General features: G+C 33.6%; 2 protein-coding genes and 1 long non-coding RNA gene across 3 annotated transcripts; all 3 read left to right on the top strand.

The window, feature by feature from the left end:
* The first annotated feature begins 585 nt into the window (after positions 1-585).
* Positions 586-2114, top strand: LOC114388465. Its single transcript, XR_003661492.1, has 2 exons — positions 586-1607; positions 1714-2114. It is a non-coding gene; the product is annotated as an uncharacterized LOC114388465 (long non-coding RNA).
* Positions 2115-4177: 2063 nt separating this feature from the next.
* Positions 4178-6268, top strand: LOC114386258 (putative Peroxidase 48). The gene is made up of 4 exons (XM_028346222.1): positions 4178-4557; positions 5068-5265; positions 6013-6165; positions 6245-6268. The coding sequence occupies exons 1-4, from the start codon at positions 4231-4233 to the stop codon at positions 6266-6268; spliced, it is 702 nt and encodes a 233-aa protein (XP_028202023.1). The 5' UTR covers positions 4178-4230.
* A 145-nt stretch (positions 6269-6413) lies between these two features.
* On the top strand, positions 6414-7247 carry LOC114386649 (peroxidase 2-like). Its single transcript, XM_028346684.1, has one exon. It carries the CDS (start codon positions 6736-6738, stop codon positions 7087-7089), a length of 354 nt encoding a protein of 117 aa, XP_028202485.1. The 5' UTR covers positions 6414-6735; the 3' UTR covers positions 7090-7247.
* The last annotated feature ends 9948 nt before the right edge of the window (positions 7248-17195 follow it).

Here is a 17195-nt window from a genome sequence, read left to right as displayed (position 1 = left end):
TTTTTATTATTCTTAATTTATAAAACATATGTTACTATATATTATATAAATATTTACAAAAATTAATGTTTATTCAAGAATTGATTGAGTTCACTTTCTTGGTTCCCTTTCATCCTCCAAAATCCTTTGAGATTAAAAAGGGTTGATTGGTTCCCTCCAGTTTGTGCCTTCATTAAGTACAACATTGATGGTGCTGTGCCTGGCTCCCCGAGTCATGCGACTTGTGGAGGTTTTTATTGAGATAGTAGTGGTGCCTTTGTAAAGGGTTTTTCTTCTTATATTGGAATTAAAACTGCTTTATATGATGAATTGTGTGCGGTGATGACTGCCATTGAATATGTTCATATTGTTGGCTGGTTGAAGTTTTGGGTGCAATGTGATTAAAAGCTGATGATTGTTGCTCTCTCATCATCTACCATCGTTCCTTGGGATATTTGTTCCATGTGGAAGCAACGCACGTCCTTGTGTTCTCAAATGATTTTTCGTTTCTCGCACCATCTATCTATAGTATAAGTTGATATTTAATTTGCTTCTCTAAGGTATACTCATATATATATATATATATATATATATATATATATATATATATATATGTGTGTGTGTAATTTTCATACATTGTGTGCATAATTAAGTTTAATTCATTAGTATTTATTAGCCATCGGGGATCTTTCTGAAAGGAAAAAAGAGCTATTTGTTGTTGGCTTCATCTGGCACGAGCGTGTCAAGTCCCCTATTCCACTATTAGGCTTATGCAAATCTTGCATGGGCATGCCAAGCCCCTTATTTCTTGATTAGGCTGTTGACGCATCTAGCACGGGCATGCCATCCATGCACACGAGCGTGTCATTAAGCTTATGAGTTATTTCCTTATTTTGTATGTTTTTAGTGTCTTTGGGCCTAAACAAATTTTAGGTCACGTCTTTAGCTTAGAAAAATTTTATAAAAGGGCTCCGACTTTGAGTATTGACAACTTAGGAGAGTTTTGGAGTTTTCTTAGCTTTTTTCTTCTTCAATCGGTACTCCTTCTTTCTCTTTTATGTTTTCTTTACGATTGCTCATGACTATGTGTGAGTAGTTCTCTTTGTTTTGGGATTAAATCATAGCCATTGACAATTATTTTATGTTAATTTAATTTCTTTGAGGTTTTTTGTATTTCGTCTTCCAATTCTTTGGGATTCCCAATGTCCTCTCCAACTCCATTTTCCTCATTTCTTCATTCAACTCTTGTCATCGTGCTATCTAGCACAACCAATTATCTCTCTCTTGATTTCCTACTTCTACAACTCTTGTCGAAAAGTTTTATCGACGTGAACTAACATTGGTGTCTAAACATTGTTTTCAAAGTCACTTGGCACAAACTCACACTAGAAAGTGAATAGTAAATCAAATGAGAAAAAAAATTGTTTTTTTAAATAGCAAACCACGTGTCTCTTGAAAGGAATGTGAAGAAAAGAAAAGCAAGTGTTGTCTTCTAATGAGTGTCCAAAGGTATTTAAATTTACATAGGAAAAAGTGAAAAAAGATAGTGTCCATTGATTTTAGTCCAACATGATCTCTTTCCACCATCGCCTATGTGAATTCAGATGTATCTGGAAGCTCATTAGAAGGTAATGTTCGCTTTCTATCTTGATCATGTTACTTTTAAGAGACCCATTTGTTTTACTATTTAAAAGATAAAAAAATTTCTCATTTTATTCACCATTCACTTTTTAGGGTTTGAGTTTGCACCAAGTGGATTCCCCCAACAATGTTTTGACGTTGATGTCAATCGTGTCGATAAAGCATTTTGGCAAGAATTGGAGAAGGAGGATACCAAGAAAGAGATAATCGGCAATAAAATGGCACGACGACAAAATCTAGAAAAAATGAGAGGAAAATGACATTGGAGAGAACATTAAGAATCCCAATGCAAATACTAGAAGGGATCTCGTTTCGAGAACGAGCTTCAGTGCCTTGGAATCAAAATCAAATAAGAAGTAACTTAGTTGATACACATTAACATATTTGATTGTCACAACTCAAATTGATGGCATACAACCTTTTACTCAAACTACCAGTAACAAGGATCAATTGTTCATACTAGTTAATGAATATAATTATTTTGAACAACTAAATAATCATTCTTTTGTGTCTTTATTTTTAAATTACCTCTCCAAATTGTTTTGCAAGAGGAAGAGGCTGTAATTATTTTGAACAAATTACTTTTATAAATACACACAAAAACTTTTATACGACAATGACAAAATTGAGATAGCTAGAGATATGATCCATTATAATCCCCAAACATTCTAGTAAAACTCAACACACACAAAGTTCATAGTATGTAATTGTTCCTAAACATTACTTAAGGAACTCGGATTGTGGTTGTGAGGAAGCCTTGTAATCTTATAACTTGATTGTGTAGAATTTTATATTTATTTGTTGAGTTTGAGACTCACCCCCCAAAAATACATAGGATCAAGAGTCCAAGAAAAATTTAATGTTATGTGTCAAGTCATACATTAATGTTAATTTTAATATCAATTTTTCCAAGAGTGTGGTGTTATTTTCCAAACCCTAGAAATGCCATCCAACATCACTTATTCAAAAGATGCGAAGTTTTAAAGTTCCGTATAAGCAATATACGTGTCAATCTCATGACACCATTCTATTGTATTGTACTAACAGTACATGGTGGTAGAGAGAATAAATTTCGTCTTCCCTTTAAATGTTTGCCTAACCTATCCCATGAACCAGCCAAATAATTTAAAATAAATAAACAAATGTTTGAATACATTAAGGAAGAATTATATTTACTTCAAATTTTGTTTTCAGAATTCACATATCTACAAATTCTACAAGACCCTACTTTCAGGAGGAGAGGAAAAATATTTTTCATGACTTCTTTTTAAAATTCATGGACATTATTGAGTTCAAAGCTCCACTAAGTAGAGAAAATACCATGAAACAATGATATATTTTACTTCGACGCATCATAAGTTGAAAACATAGTGACATCATGAACCAAACAAAATTGACAAGAAACAATCTCATGTTGTGTTAATGTAGGTGTAAATCATAATCAGTAAGAGTTGGAAGGTCTGCCTAAATTTCATCATATATATATAGTTAAATACAGAGTCTACAGTAACAATCACAATAAAAACTATGATAGGACAAAAATTGTAAAACGAGGAAACCCTCTTAATGAAGCATCATATGCACTTGTACCATGTTGTTTAGACACATTTTTTAAGTAACTCAAAACTTTGTGGATCACCCATAAATCAAGATTTGAGGACAAAATGGAATATGAAGTATAACATAACATGAACCATGATCGGCAAACAAAACAATAAACAAGCGGTTGTATTTTACAAGGAAATATTAGAATCTAATCAAACCTGAATACGAGGAACCTCGATCGAGCTAAGAACTGCAAGCACAATAATAAAGCTAAGATGAATTCATGATAAAGGTTGGATTAATGAAGAGAGGAAAATTTTAATATATTGTGCATGGAGAATACTCTTATTTATACACTTTGTACCTGTTCAAGAAGAGTTGTATCTGTTCCGTGTCATTTTTATCAAAAGTCACATCTTTTCAAGTAAGTAATGTCTATTCAATGAAGAGTTGCAACTTTTCGCTTTGTATCTTATATATATTTTTTAATTTTTTTTATGGATAAAAGTATTTTTTTTTGGTTAAATATGTTTTTCATCCATAATAAATATCAAATTTTTGTGTTTGTTTTCTAATTAATTTTTGTTTTTTGTTGAATTTCTAATAAAATAAAATTTTTATTTTTTATCCTTGATATTTTATGGTAGTCTCTGATAAATTAATTTTTTTTTTATTCCTAATAAATTAATAAATTTTATGTTTATTTCGTGAACATGATAAATATTTCTTATTTGTTACTAATACATATTAGAATAAATAAACATAAAATTTATTAATTTATTAGGGATTAAAAATAAGTATTAATGAATAAAAATAAAATTACTATTTTACGAAAAAATCATTGTAAAACAAAAATTTATTAAAAATTAAAAACATTTAAGCGTTAATTTTTACTTTCAAATTCATTCCACCTTCATGAAACTCCTCATCAGAACACAGGCCCAAGCCCAATGCCACTCTCTGCCTATAACCAAATAACTAATCAGCAACTAACATAACTTCCTTGCTTCCCGCTTCTTTTCCCTCTCTTCTCTGCACCAAAGATTCTGCAGAAAGCAACCAAAAATGCGAAGCTGCATCAACCTCTGGATCGTGGCGGCACTCGTCATCCCCGTGCTCCTCACTCTCAGAAGCCCTCGAGGCGAAACCCAAACCCAAACCCAAACCACTTCTTCTTTCTCCGATTCTTCTACCTTCTCCGTGAAGCTTGCGAACTCATTTCCATTCAACCAAAGGATCCGAGATGGGTCGAATCTCGAATACGACTTCTACATGGATACGTGTCCCCAAGCGGAGGGTGTTGTTCGTTCGGCGCTCACTCGCATCTACTTCGACCACAGGGACGTTGCACCTGCTCTTCTTCGTCTCTTCTTCCACGATTGCTTCATCGAGGTCCTTCTTTTTTCTTTTGTTGGGTTGCTTGTTTTTTGATAAAATTTTGTGTTTTGTGTTGAAACAGAAAATGGGGTGTTTTTTGTTTTTCCGTTTCTTGGTCTCAAGACCGTGAATTTGGAGTCTTTGTTGTGTTTATTCAAATGGGTGTTTCTTGATTACTTGGGTTTTTCTTTTGGTTTTGTAGCTTTTCTTGATTCGTTATTCGTCTCTGCTGTTTGTACTTGGAATATGAATAATGAATATCCTAAATTTCGATCATGATCTTGTGCTATTGTATAGATCGTTGATTTTCACTTTTTCTTTATAGAGCTTAATTTTGATTTGTGTAAAAACCCTTATACTGTCAATTAGTTAGAAAATAATTTAGATAAGTAATTATTAAGAAGGTTAATAATCGTACCATACATGTTAATTTTTGATTGGATGAAATTTTGATTAAACTGTTTTCTATGCATGCAAACGATCTCTTATTGACTTTATGTTGCATTTGGGGTGTTGATGAATCAGGGGTGTGATGCTTCGTTGCTGTTGGATGAGAACAATGGTGATAGAAACCTTTCCGTGGAGAAGCAGGCCGTGCCGAATCAGACATTGAGAGGTTTTGACAAAATTGACTTGATCAAGGAAGAGGTGGAGCAAGCATGTCCCGGGGTTGTGTCTTGTGCTGACATACTTGCTCTTGCAGCAAGAGATTCCATTGTTTTGGTACATATTTCTTTGTTTCCAATTAACTTGGGTCTATACCGTATCTTGAGTTTCAGTTTATGTTGATAGTTTAGGATTTGTTGTTCTGATTGTAGTATGATAGCAGATAGAGTTTTTGGATGTTAAATTGAAGATCTGAATTCTGATGCATTTTGACTTTAATTGCAAGTTTGGAACACTTGTAATGCATTGCTTGGTCCTGCTTCTCTATCCTGAAACTTATTAGCCATCAAAATAATATACCAAAATGTAAAACAATAGATGTTTTCATAATATTTCTGGAATAGTTTATACTTAATTACTTTTGTTTTTCTTTTCTGAAATACCATCTTTTACTAGCCAGAGAGTGATGGTAAGTTGTTCCTTTTCATGATATCTTTCTCACCCGTTTGTTGTATTAGTAAAGCCAGTTATAAACAAGTTTACTAAATTGTTTGAATTCAACTTTGTTTATATTCTCTTTCCTACAACTGCTTGTTGGTTTGTTGCAAGTTTGTCTTGACTTGTTTGCTTTCTCTCTCTTAATGCCACTTTTGTGCTTGTTCAATCATGTGTCTAGATAGATATTATCCATGTCCTGGATAAGATAAGCAAGTGCATAATTTTTCCTTGAATTCAGGCATATTGATATTATGATTTGGGGCAGCCAAGTCTTCAAGAATATTCACTTTTGCTGTATGTATATCACACTTCATAGAAGTTCAGCATCATTGTACTTATGATATTTTTTGTGGATCTCCATTGTAGGCTGGTGGACCTTTCTATCCAGTTTTAACAGGCAGAAGGGATAGCCATCAATCATTTTTCGAGGAAGCAACTGATCAGATTCCCAGACCTGATGATAACGTTACACGCACACTTAATCTCTTCAATCTCAGAGGATTTAATGCAAGAGAAACAGTCAGCCTTCTTGGTACTCACTCAATACATTTCTTGTATCAGTCTAAATGTATTTTTTGTCCCTTTGTTTTTCATCTAGTTCCCCATTCTTAATAAGTTGTAATCTAGTCCTCATCATTTTTTTGTTACTTCCTTTATATAGTCTCACAGTCTCACTATTATTTCTTTTGTTTATTTTGTCCACTAAGCGTTGGTTTTGCTTGCATTTTGGTCACTCCAAATATTATTAGGAGACCAAATGAAAATTTATTATTAGTAGGATAAAAAAGTAAGCAAAGCCTACACTTAATGTCATGTGATCCATAAAGTCTTTTGATCATTAACCGGCCAGATTGCATGGTGGGATCTATGTAGCCGACTTCACCTAGTAGGATAAGGATTTTGTTGTTATTGTTGTTTTCCATTTCTATTGGTTTTCAATGTCATCATCCATGAATAGAATCTGACTAATGGTGTGAAGGAGGACACAACATTGGCAAAATCGGTTGTGACTTCATTCAGCAAAGGCTGTACAACTTTCAAGGCACAGGACAGCCAGACCCCAGCATCCCCCTTGATTTCCTTCGTCAGATGAGGCTAAACTGCCCAGATAGCAAGAACAGCAGCACAAGTGTAGACGAGTTTACGATCTCCAAAATGGGGATGTCATACATGCAAGCACTCTCATCTTCAGTTTCATCAGGAGCATCATTTGACACTCACTACTACCAGAGCCTGCTAAGAGGAAGAGGGCTTCTTTTCGCCGATCAGCAGCTGATGGCCGAGGAGAAAACCGCTAGATTGGTCTCTGCTTATGCTTCAGATGATGGATCAACCTTTCGCATGGACTTTGCCAGGGTCATGTTGAAAATGTCTAACCTTGATGTTCTCACTGGACTTCAAGGCCAGGTTCGAGTCAATTGCTCACTACCTGTGTCTTCTTAAGAGTGAGTATCTATGTTCCTTCTGTTTTGGCAGTTCAGATGTTTCATTGTTTTCTACACTTTGGTATATCAAATTTGATTCCTAACAGAGAATATATACATTTGAGGCTAGTTTTGGTTATGTAAAGTGGCTGTGAGTTACAAAACTTATGGATTTTGGTCACGTATAAAATCTTTAGCTTGTAGAAATGTTCTTTCGTTTCCTACTATATACAAAAAAAGAAGAAATCCCTACTATCATTGGTTCATCTAGATGTATGAGTTGTGTTGCATGAATACTATCAGTCTATCAACTATATATAAAATTAAGAGTTATAACTTTGATTCATACCAATTCAAATAGATTATACGAGACTAAAAATTGTTTCTAACACTTTATTGAATTTATTGAAAATTACAAACTTTTCACTTCTCATCTGAAAAATCTCATTCATAATTTTTAATAAATTTAAACTAATAAAAAATAAAAAATGTAATGGAAATAATGTATTACGGACACTTAACATATTTTATATATAAACATAAAAGTAAATTATATCGACATCCCATAAAAATTTTAGACCATATATACTCTTCACTCTTTTGTCCTTGCATAAACTTTATTAACTGATTGAAAAACATTACACTGCCATTCTTTATACACTAACCTCATCAATTGAAAAAATTACATTATGTACTCCTATAAATAAATAAATAAAGGTTGTTGTAAACATTAGAAAAACAAGGGTATCCTATGCAATCTAAAAAAACCTTAAAATGTCAAAATAATTTAATCTAAATCAAATCAACATGTTAAGTAAAATTAAATTCTAGTGGGATCATTCAAAAGTTAACTCAACCATCGCTAAATTTACAACAATGCATCACCGGAATACTCGATAATATAGCACCATAGGCGAAGTATGCGCCACTTGTAAAGACTATGACAACTATATAAGCTCTTGGATTTCTAGCAAGAACTAAGAAAGATCATAATGGCCGCGTATTATTCTTCTTGGCACCTTACAATTTTGTTTATGATGGTGGTTTCCAATTGCACTTTTGCATTGCCGTTTCGTTCAGTTTTGTTAGCCAATGAACACTATTATAAAAAAAATGTTTTCTACGACGACGATTCTCCAAGAACTGTCTTAGTATATTAGGCGGTGACAAATTCATAAATATGAGGTTTCTCAACGACGACGGTTTCGTGAAAAGCGCCTTAGAATGATTGTTATTCTAAGACGGTTTTCTAAAAAACGTCATAGAAATAAATGTCTTTTATATCTCACTTCTCACCCTTTGTCTCTCACTCTCTGTATTCTCGTGTTTTTGCCGAGCTAGGGTTTCGCGCAAGTAACATTTTCCATAGCACCATCCACCACCAACAACCATCTCCACGTCTCCTCTTGCTCTTCATTGTCCTTCCCTTGACACTCGCCACCCTCACCTTCGTCCTCCAATGGCGCAACGACATCACTAGCCTCATCACCCGCTGGTCACCCGATGACAACCAATTCCCCGACATGGCCACCGCCACCGCCACTCCCTCCCTTTGTCACCACTCTGATTGCGGCAATAACCTTCTCTTCCAATCCCATAACCCTTCCTTCCCTTACTTCCGTGACTGGACCTTTGATTTCTCCTCTAACCTCCCCTCCAAGGTCCTCATCATAAACTCAAACCCTACCTTCAATTCCCCTCTTTCTAAAAATTCACCATTTATAAATCCTGATTTGTTGATTTGATTTTTTTTCTCTTTCTTGGAATTCATATATGTATTACAACGAGCACTTTCGCGAGGTTAGAGCAGACGCTGCCATGGATCTTCTACCACAAGGTCATCAGAGTCTCAAGTTTTCTTCTTTTCATCGAAGGGGATGTCACTAGGGTTTTAGAGACCATGTAACTTTTTTTTCAAGTTTTCTCAAGTTTCCCACATATTTTTATTTAAAAATGAAAATCAACATTGAGCAGTTGAATCATGGCTTGAATAGTTAAACTCTTTTTTGGTCAAATGATTCTTTGGCATTAGACCAAGTACAAGGATTCCGCTTACGTATTTGTCGGTGGCATCCCCTTTGATCTCATCGAGGGTGACCTCCTCACAGTTTTTGCTCAGTATAACAACTCTTTCCTCTTCCATTTCAATTCAATCCATCAACTTTTTTGTTTTTATTTTATTTTTAACAATTTTTCTTTAATCTGAAGTATATATGTTTTTTTATTACTCAGATACGGAGAGGTTATTGATGTTAACCTAGTTAGGGACAAAGGCAACAGAAAATCGAAGGGTTTTGCGTTCCTTGCATATAAGGATTAGAGAAGCATGAATGTTGTTGTGGGTGGGCTCCTGTTATATGATTTTATTATATGTTCTTTTTTTAATGATTTTTTTCTGTGAGGATGCAATTGTTGAATTGCGTTTTGATGTTTGTTTTCTGGCTCAAATAATTTGAATGGGGCATATGTTTTGGGGAGCTAGCTGCAAGTTTTCTCTTGATGAGCAAGGAAGATAAGCACTTCATGATCATGTCACACACTAATTTGATTTTTCTTTTGTGTGTGTGTGTGTGTGTGTATATATATATATTTTTATTTATTTATTTATATATATTTATATGTGTATGCTTTGTGTGACTTGAAAACTTGAGTATTAAGGTTCGAGTTTTTGTAAGGTTTAATTGAAGTGTTTGAATGCAATACTTTTTGGCTTATTGGAATGATTTATTGCTCTTTGACTCTTTGATATCGTGGGAGTGGGATTTTGGTATTGACCGTAGATTGTAGACCATATACTACAAATAGAGCTATATTTTATTTTATTTAATATTTTTGTTATTTGTTAAGGTTGTAGTCTTAGATATGATGTTCATTAGTAATAATATGTTATGATACTAACAACAGCCATGTCGTAGCTTTGTTGATACTCACTGGTTTCTTATAAGGTGTTTATTGATCATACTTGCAAAGAGATTGGGATTTCCTTCTTAAGTTGTTGTATATTCTTTTTATTTTTTATTCTTTTTGTGGCCTTATGATGATTCATGAATCAACCCCACCCACCACTGAACGTTGCAGCTCTAGCCAACAATTCTAGTAAACAGTTATGTTTAAATCCACCAACTCTAGTCACTTCAACTAGTTGTGACCTCTAACTTCATTTTACCTTGTTGCTTGTGCTTGCTCAATCCAAAGGTAAAATGGACTTGCTTCCCTGTATTTTTATCACTTTGGCAGTGTTATTATGGAACAGTGTGAAACATATTACCTTGCTCTTAAAAGATGACATATTGTTATAAGGCTGCAAGATGCCACTAACTTTTGCTAATTTTTCTCTGAATAATTACAGGCCAATGTTATGGATACGTTAAGCAGACTTAGCCATGATACTGATTCAGAAGTAGCTATGGTAAGATGTTAGTCTCTTTTCTTTGAACATTTGGGTCTATATCTTATTTGTAGCTAAATTAATTTATATGCTTCAGGCAACAGTTATCTCCATGGATCTAATAGGTACTGGAACAAACAATGCTCGAATTACTGGCATGCTTTACAATCTTTCAAGTTATTGCTACAAGGATACCAACCTTCTATTCTGCATAAGCTTTCTCTAAGCTTTCCTCCTTATTTTCTAATTTTTCACTGTTTTTATGGTCACTAATTTTCTTTTACCTTATCTATAGGTGTGGATTGCCCAAGGTCTTGTACATTTGGGAAAGGGCTTATTAACCCTTAAGCTATATCATTCCAATCGCTTCCTACTATCACTGTAAGCAAACCTTAAATTTAAGCTAAGCATGTAGTAAGTCTTGACTTGGTTGCATTTTGCTTTTCTTTTTAACTAAAAGTTTCCTCCACTCAAAATTAGTGTAATGTGATGGAGTTGGACAAAAGATCATAAATTCTTGAAAATGGGAGTCACGTGGTAATAAACATTACTGTATTAATTTTAAAAAATGGGAAAGGTTTTGTTTTAGAACAAAATGGGAAAGTTTTATTCAATGGATAATTAATTATATCTCCCAACCATTTATTAGATATAATAACCATTTTCCACGTACTTTGAATTTCATAAATTAGATTAAGATATATGTTGGAAATAAAAGAAATGAATTTAATTATATCTCCCAACTTCTATTTGGATGCAAGTGTCACAACAAAGGTTGTTCGACTTTCTGCGTGATGAACGACTGAGAAGTGAGTGGGACATCTTGTCCAATGGTGGACCAATGCAGGAGACGATACATATTGCCAAAGGTACTTGTTTTTTGAAGCTCTCAAGAAACTAACAAAATTAAGGGATTATTTCTCTAAAATAAGTTGAGCCAAACACATATTTAGTCATTATCTTGTTCTTCTCTTAAAGACAAGTCAATCACCTCATGACACTTGTTTTTTATATATATAATTATTGATATATATATATATATATATATATATATATATATATATATATATATATATATATTATCTTCACTTTTTTGTTGTTAGCCTATGTTTATAAAAAAGTTAAGCATATAAGTTGATTTTAGCTTATATGAAAAGTTTAGTTCAATTTACCTTATTATTTCTTCTCCTATAAGTTTATATAGAGAAGTTTATTCAAACAGGACCTTAATGGAAAGTGCTTTTCATATACATGTGTTGTAGTGTGTATTTCTTCATGACCTACTATTTTATGATTAATTAGGGCTAGGAGATGTTGCATTTATATATGATGTTGCATGTGCTTTGAATCACTATAGCTGAAATTTGTAATTTATTTCTAATCAAGTTCTTGCTGGTGTAAGATGTTCAATTTTTTAATGATAATATTTTTATTATTATTTTTTAAAAGATACATAAAAATTGTCTTAAAAGGGTACCCTTCTAAGACGATTTTTAAGAAAACCGTTTTAGAATCTTCAAATTTTTTAACTTTTTTTTTCTTTATTAGTAAGACGATTTTTTAGAAAATCATCTTAGAAAGTACTTTCTAAGAGAGAACCGTCTTAAAATTCTCACAAATTTTTAATTTTTTTTAAAAAATAAAATTCTAAGATGATTTATTTCTTACATAAATCGTCTTAGAAAATATATTTTTTAAGACGATTTTTAACTAACAATCGTCTTAGAAAGATATCATTTTTTAAGATGATTTTTTATGAAACCGTTGTCGAAAGTCTTCAACTTTCAATGACGGTTCAAAATCATCTTTGAATACACGTTACAATCGTTGTAAAAGAGATATTTTTCAGTAGTAGAAAGTGAAGTAATGAATTTTGGCACAAAGAGCACAACCCCATCATCTTCGAGTTGGAGCCATTGCCATAGTGATAAGGAAATTAAGGTGCATTCTCATCGTGCACTTCTTTCAAAGGGCACAATTCCACCTTCAAGGCCAAGTCATAAGCGCTACAAGCATGATTTTCAAGGCATATCCATTAATCGCCACTAGTTAATATCCTTTCTCTCTTTATGTACAGTTACCAATTTGTCACAGAAGTGGAAAAATATTTTTGATTTATCATTTTATATATACCTTTCTTTGTTTTCTTGTATTTAAAATATATATCAACATTTTTAGCAACATCAAAAACATATTAAAATTTGGCTATTGAATGGAAGTAATTAGATTTTTTTTATAATGACAACAACGAAAATCAAACCAAAAATCTCATACATCTATCTCAATTCTCTTCATTAGGCCAATCTTAATGGATAAACGTAAGTAATTAGTTAAGAAATACATTCCAATAGTATTTTCAGTGTCACATATAAGAACATGTTTGAGTAATCATTTGCGACTCCTAGAATTACGTTTGTCGACAGATATAAATCCTATCTTTTGTGTTGGACTGTTAGATGTCTATTGGAATACATGTCACTACAACTTCAATAGAAATTTAAACATGTTCTAAGAATTTTAGTGATCAACAACAATAATTTAAGTTATAAATAGAACTGAGGTTGTTTTTTTTATAGGTCATATTAATCATGATAGGAGGTAAGTTTATATAATGTATGAGGACCCTTAACTAGTGTGAATACTGAATAATATCTATTTTTTTGTTAAATCCGGACTCGAATGAATTTTAAAATATAATTATATTGTACAATTTTAGGATGGGTTAAACTTAAATGGAATTTTATGTATAACCCTGTGTATACATTTTAGCATTCATCTATTTTAATTAGCAATTAACTTTAACTCTTTAGATGTAATTTGATTCAATTTTTTTAAAACAACTCAATTAAATAAAATATTTAAAATGACAATTTTAGACTTGGATAGTATAAATAAGTAAATGAAACATGGACCAACAATCCAACCCAAAAAAGTATGCAACTTGCGTAGTATAATGTTGCACCCATAAACTGATAAAAAGGTTGGACACATAATTTGTAAACTTAAATTATAGTGGGTTGGTTCTCATTTTGAACGGCTCATAAGCAATAAAAGTTTGAATGGGCCCTAAGTGGCATTGGTCAGGGTTCACTTGGCACTTCTTCTGTTTGATATTGGAATGAAAATGAGATGGTGAAATAAGAGAGAGAAAAAATAAATAGTGAAGTGATCATGTTTGATAAAATTGGCTAAAAAAGTAATTGAAAGCTGAAAAGCTTAACGGGTAGCTTGAAGCTGAAAAGTTACCTTATTAATATTATAAGTGTTCGATAAACCTAATTGTTAAAGTAGCTAAAAAGTGTAAAATGATAAAAAAAATAATAAAATCATAATTTATTTAAAAAGGAAACTAGAAAATTGGATAAATATATTGAGGATAAAATTGGAAAAGCTACTTCAAGTAGTGTTTCAAAAAACGCTAGAAGCTACTAAAAATGATATTTACCAAATAGTCAAACAAGTTTTTTAGCTTGGGCTGCAAGTAGTGTTTCAAATACTTCAATTTTTTTACCAAATATTTACCAAACGCTAGAAGCTACTAAAAATGATATTTACCAAATATTACCAAAGAAATTCTGCTAGTGGGGCTGCAATCTTTCCATAATTCCATATGAACCTTTTGTAATATCCAGAGAGTCCAAGAAATCCTCTTAGTTCTTTCGTTGTTGTTGGTGTTGGCCGCTGTTGAATTGCTTAAATTTTGTCTTTGTCTGGTTGTACCCCTTGAATTAAAATCACATGGCCCAAATATGTTATTTTCTTTTTTCCAAAACTGCATTTTTTATAGTTGACCACTAAGCCATTTTCCTCCAGTATTTGTAATGTTATCATCAAACACTCCACATGATCATTCCAAGTCTTATTATAAACTAGGATGTCATCAAAGAATACTAAGATAAACTTCCTTAAATAGCTTCTAAAGATATCGTTCATGAGTGATTGGAATATGGCCGGGGCATTACACAAACCAAAGGGCAACACAACCCACTCATAGTGTCCACTGTGCGTTCTAAATGATGTCTTATGTATATTCTCGTCGGCCATTCTTACTTGGTTATACCCACTTCTAAGATCCAGTTTAGAAAAATAGCATGCCCCATTTAATTCATCCAGCAATTCCTCTATTAGTGGCATAGGAAACTTATTTTTTATGGTAAATGCATTAAGTTTCCTGAAATTTGTGCAACACCTCCAAGTGACATCCTTCTTTTTTACCAACACCAACGGAGAAGCATAAGAACTAGTACTTTCCCTTATAAATCCTATTGCCAATAAATCCTGCACTTGTTTTTCAATTTCTTCTTTTTGGACATGCAGATATCTATAGGCTTTCGAGCAGATTGGTGTGTCATTGATCAGATTGATCATGTGATCACATTTCCTCTTAGGTGGCAGGTGTGTAAGTTCCATAAATAACTGTTGAAATTGCTGCAGAATTGTTGTGAGCTCATGTTGTTGTTCTACTGTTAGTGCCTCCTGCTCCTCTGTATTTGTAACACTAAGCAAAACTGAACCATGCAAAGCAAACAACACGTAATTACCTTGTACCAACTTGAGCTTCCCAGTCAATTCGTGAACTTCTGCACAAGGTTTCTCTCCTTGCAATGTCACTTCATGGCCTTGATGTTGAAATCTCATTGTAAGAGTTGCACAGTTCCAGTATATTTCGCCAAGTGTCCTGAACCACTGCATGCCTAAGATGATCCCAAAGTTGTTGCTAGGCAATATGAAGAAGTCCGCTGTGAATGCACAATCATTGAATTTCCATGTTATTTGCTCACACTTCCTAGTAATCAGCAGTTTTTTATCTGAAGCAACCGTTATCGGAAAATCCTTGACAAACTGAGTTTTCAGCCCAAGCAACTTTACCCACTTGTCACTAATAAAGTTATGCGTACTCCTTGTGTCCATCAAAAACGGCACTTTTTGCTTTTTGATCAATCCTTTAAGTTGCAAGGTACTGCCACCTGCTATGCCTTGTAAAGCATTAAGGGAAATGTGGACATCTGCATCTTGAATCATATCTATACTGCTATCTATTATTGCTTGTTCGTCTTCACAATCATTTGTCTGCATCCTCTCAACATCTATTTCTTCTTGAGCGGAGAAAATAGCATTTAGCTTACCCCAAACTTTACATTTCATCCTATGATTTTTATCCCACTTATCCCCACAGAACCTACACAATCCTTTAGCAATCTTGTCACTAACTTCCTTCCTAGAAATAGAAGTTGATGTGGTACCCTTGGAATCGGCCATTGATGGTGACGACGTTGAATCCGTATGATAATTTTGTTGCAGTCTCGTGATGGACTGGCTCCTCTGTGAATTAACAGGTACTGACCACGACCTTGCGAATCTTGTTTTAAGTTTAAGTCTGCCCTTTCTTTTCTGCTACATCTTCTTTTCCAATTCTTTTAGAATTTCTTATTGCAATCTTGCAATATGTACGGCTTCTTGCAGAGACTACAGTTTGTGGACCCTTACTGATTTTTCCAACTCTGTTTTCGGTCCCGACAAAAAAAAACTTAATGCCATGGATTTGGACACCCTTACACGAGCCGGCAGAGAATCAAATGCTTCCAAATATTTACCTAAATCTCCTTGTTTCAATCTCGATAACTCCACTACAGGATCATCAAATGCACTGTCATCAAATCGATATGCCACATCTTGTAAAATTTGTTCCCACGATTTGTCCTTGAAGCTAGGTTGGTGTATGTAATGTCTTTGCCATGAGAAGGTTTTGCCATCCATGGATAAAAGTAGTAGCCGCCCACGTTGTGCTATCGATTTAGCCTCTAATTCAAAAAATTGTTCAGCTTTTGCTCTCCAATCCCGAAAGTTTGTTCCATCAAACATAGGGAATTGAATTTGCGCGCGTTCTGCTATTGGTCGACTGGAATCTGGAGTATCTATATCGTCGTCTTCATCGGTCAAGATTTTCTTTTCGCCATTCAAGGATGCTATGGATGAAATGAGACTCTCCAACATTTTCTGCAACAAATCTAATGTTTTCTTGGTTGATTCTTGTGCCTCTGTAAATGTCTGCTCAAATGATTCCAGGCGGGTCTCAAGTTTCTTCGTTGTCACCATCGTCCCAAACATCCCAAGCTAACTAATACCAATGTCAAAGGTGGAACTCACACCTCCAACACACTCACTCTCAACCTCACAAGAGAATTGTAAAGGATACACGATAATCTGATCGTATTATTCATAACCCAAGTTCTGTACAATATCATTCCTATTTATAATATCAGAATCCAAACAACTTGCTTTTTAAACAACAATATTAATCTTATTTATTTTTTAATTCCTCTATTCCTATTATTAACAGATATCTCGATTTCTAGGAATTTTTCATTTTCCTCGTTAAAGGCCAATGAGGCCTTGTCAAGGCAATTTTTAACCATAGTTCACCACTCTCAATACCATCACAACTGATAAAACAACCATGTGGACTAATTAATTTCCTGATATAAGAGCTCTCCACTCCATGAGCATGGTTCCACTAGGTGGGTGGTTTCTCGAAATAGACCCAACATCATTATCACCTTTAGCCTTACGTTTATTTTTCTTCGTACTCCTATAGAGTATGTCATCTTCTTGAAATAGCCCCATTGGGACCTCCGGCTAAAACCTAGTAGAGCTCAGAGACATGTCCATTCCTATATATGTAGTTAGTAACAACAAGTTGAGAAAAATCTTTAACTACTTGTGTCAATCCACATTAT

This window comes from Glycine soja, chromosome 15 (assembly GCF_004193775.1).
Source record: "Glycine soja cultivar W05 chromosome 15, ASM419377v2, whole genome shotgun sequence".
Classification (NCBI taxonomy): Eukaryota; Viridiplantae; Streptophyta; class Magnoliopsida; order Fabales; family Fabaceae; genus Glycine; species Glycine soja.
Note: the sequence above shows the minus strand (reverse complement) of the source record. Positions and strands in the feature narration are given on the sequence as shown.

What these genes read in the sequence shown, in the direction of transcription:
- LOC114386258 (XM_028346222.1), top strand. Translation starts at nt 4,231, where the DNA reads ATGCGAAGCTGCATCAACCTCTGGATCGTGGCGGCACTCGTCATCCCC. An exon ending in CAAGAGATTCCATTGTTTTG is followed by an intron (nt 5,266 to 6,012) that starts GTACATATTTCT and finishes TCTCCATTGTAG; the next exon opens with GCTGGTGGACCTTTCTATCC. An exon ending in GATTTAATGCAAGAGAAACA is followed by an intron (nt 6,166 to 6,244) that starts GTCAGCCTTCTT and finishes TTTTTCATCTAG; the next exon opens with TTCCCCATTCTTAATAAGTT.
- LOC114386649 (XM_028346684.1), top strand. Translation starts at nt 6,736, where the DNA reads ATGAGGCTAAACTGCCCAGATAGCAAGAACAGCAGCACAAGTGTAGAC.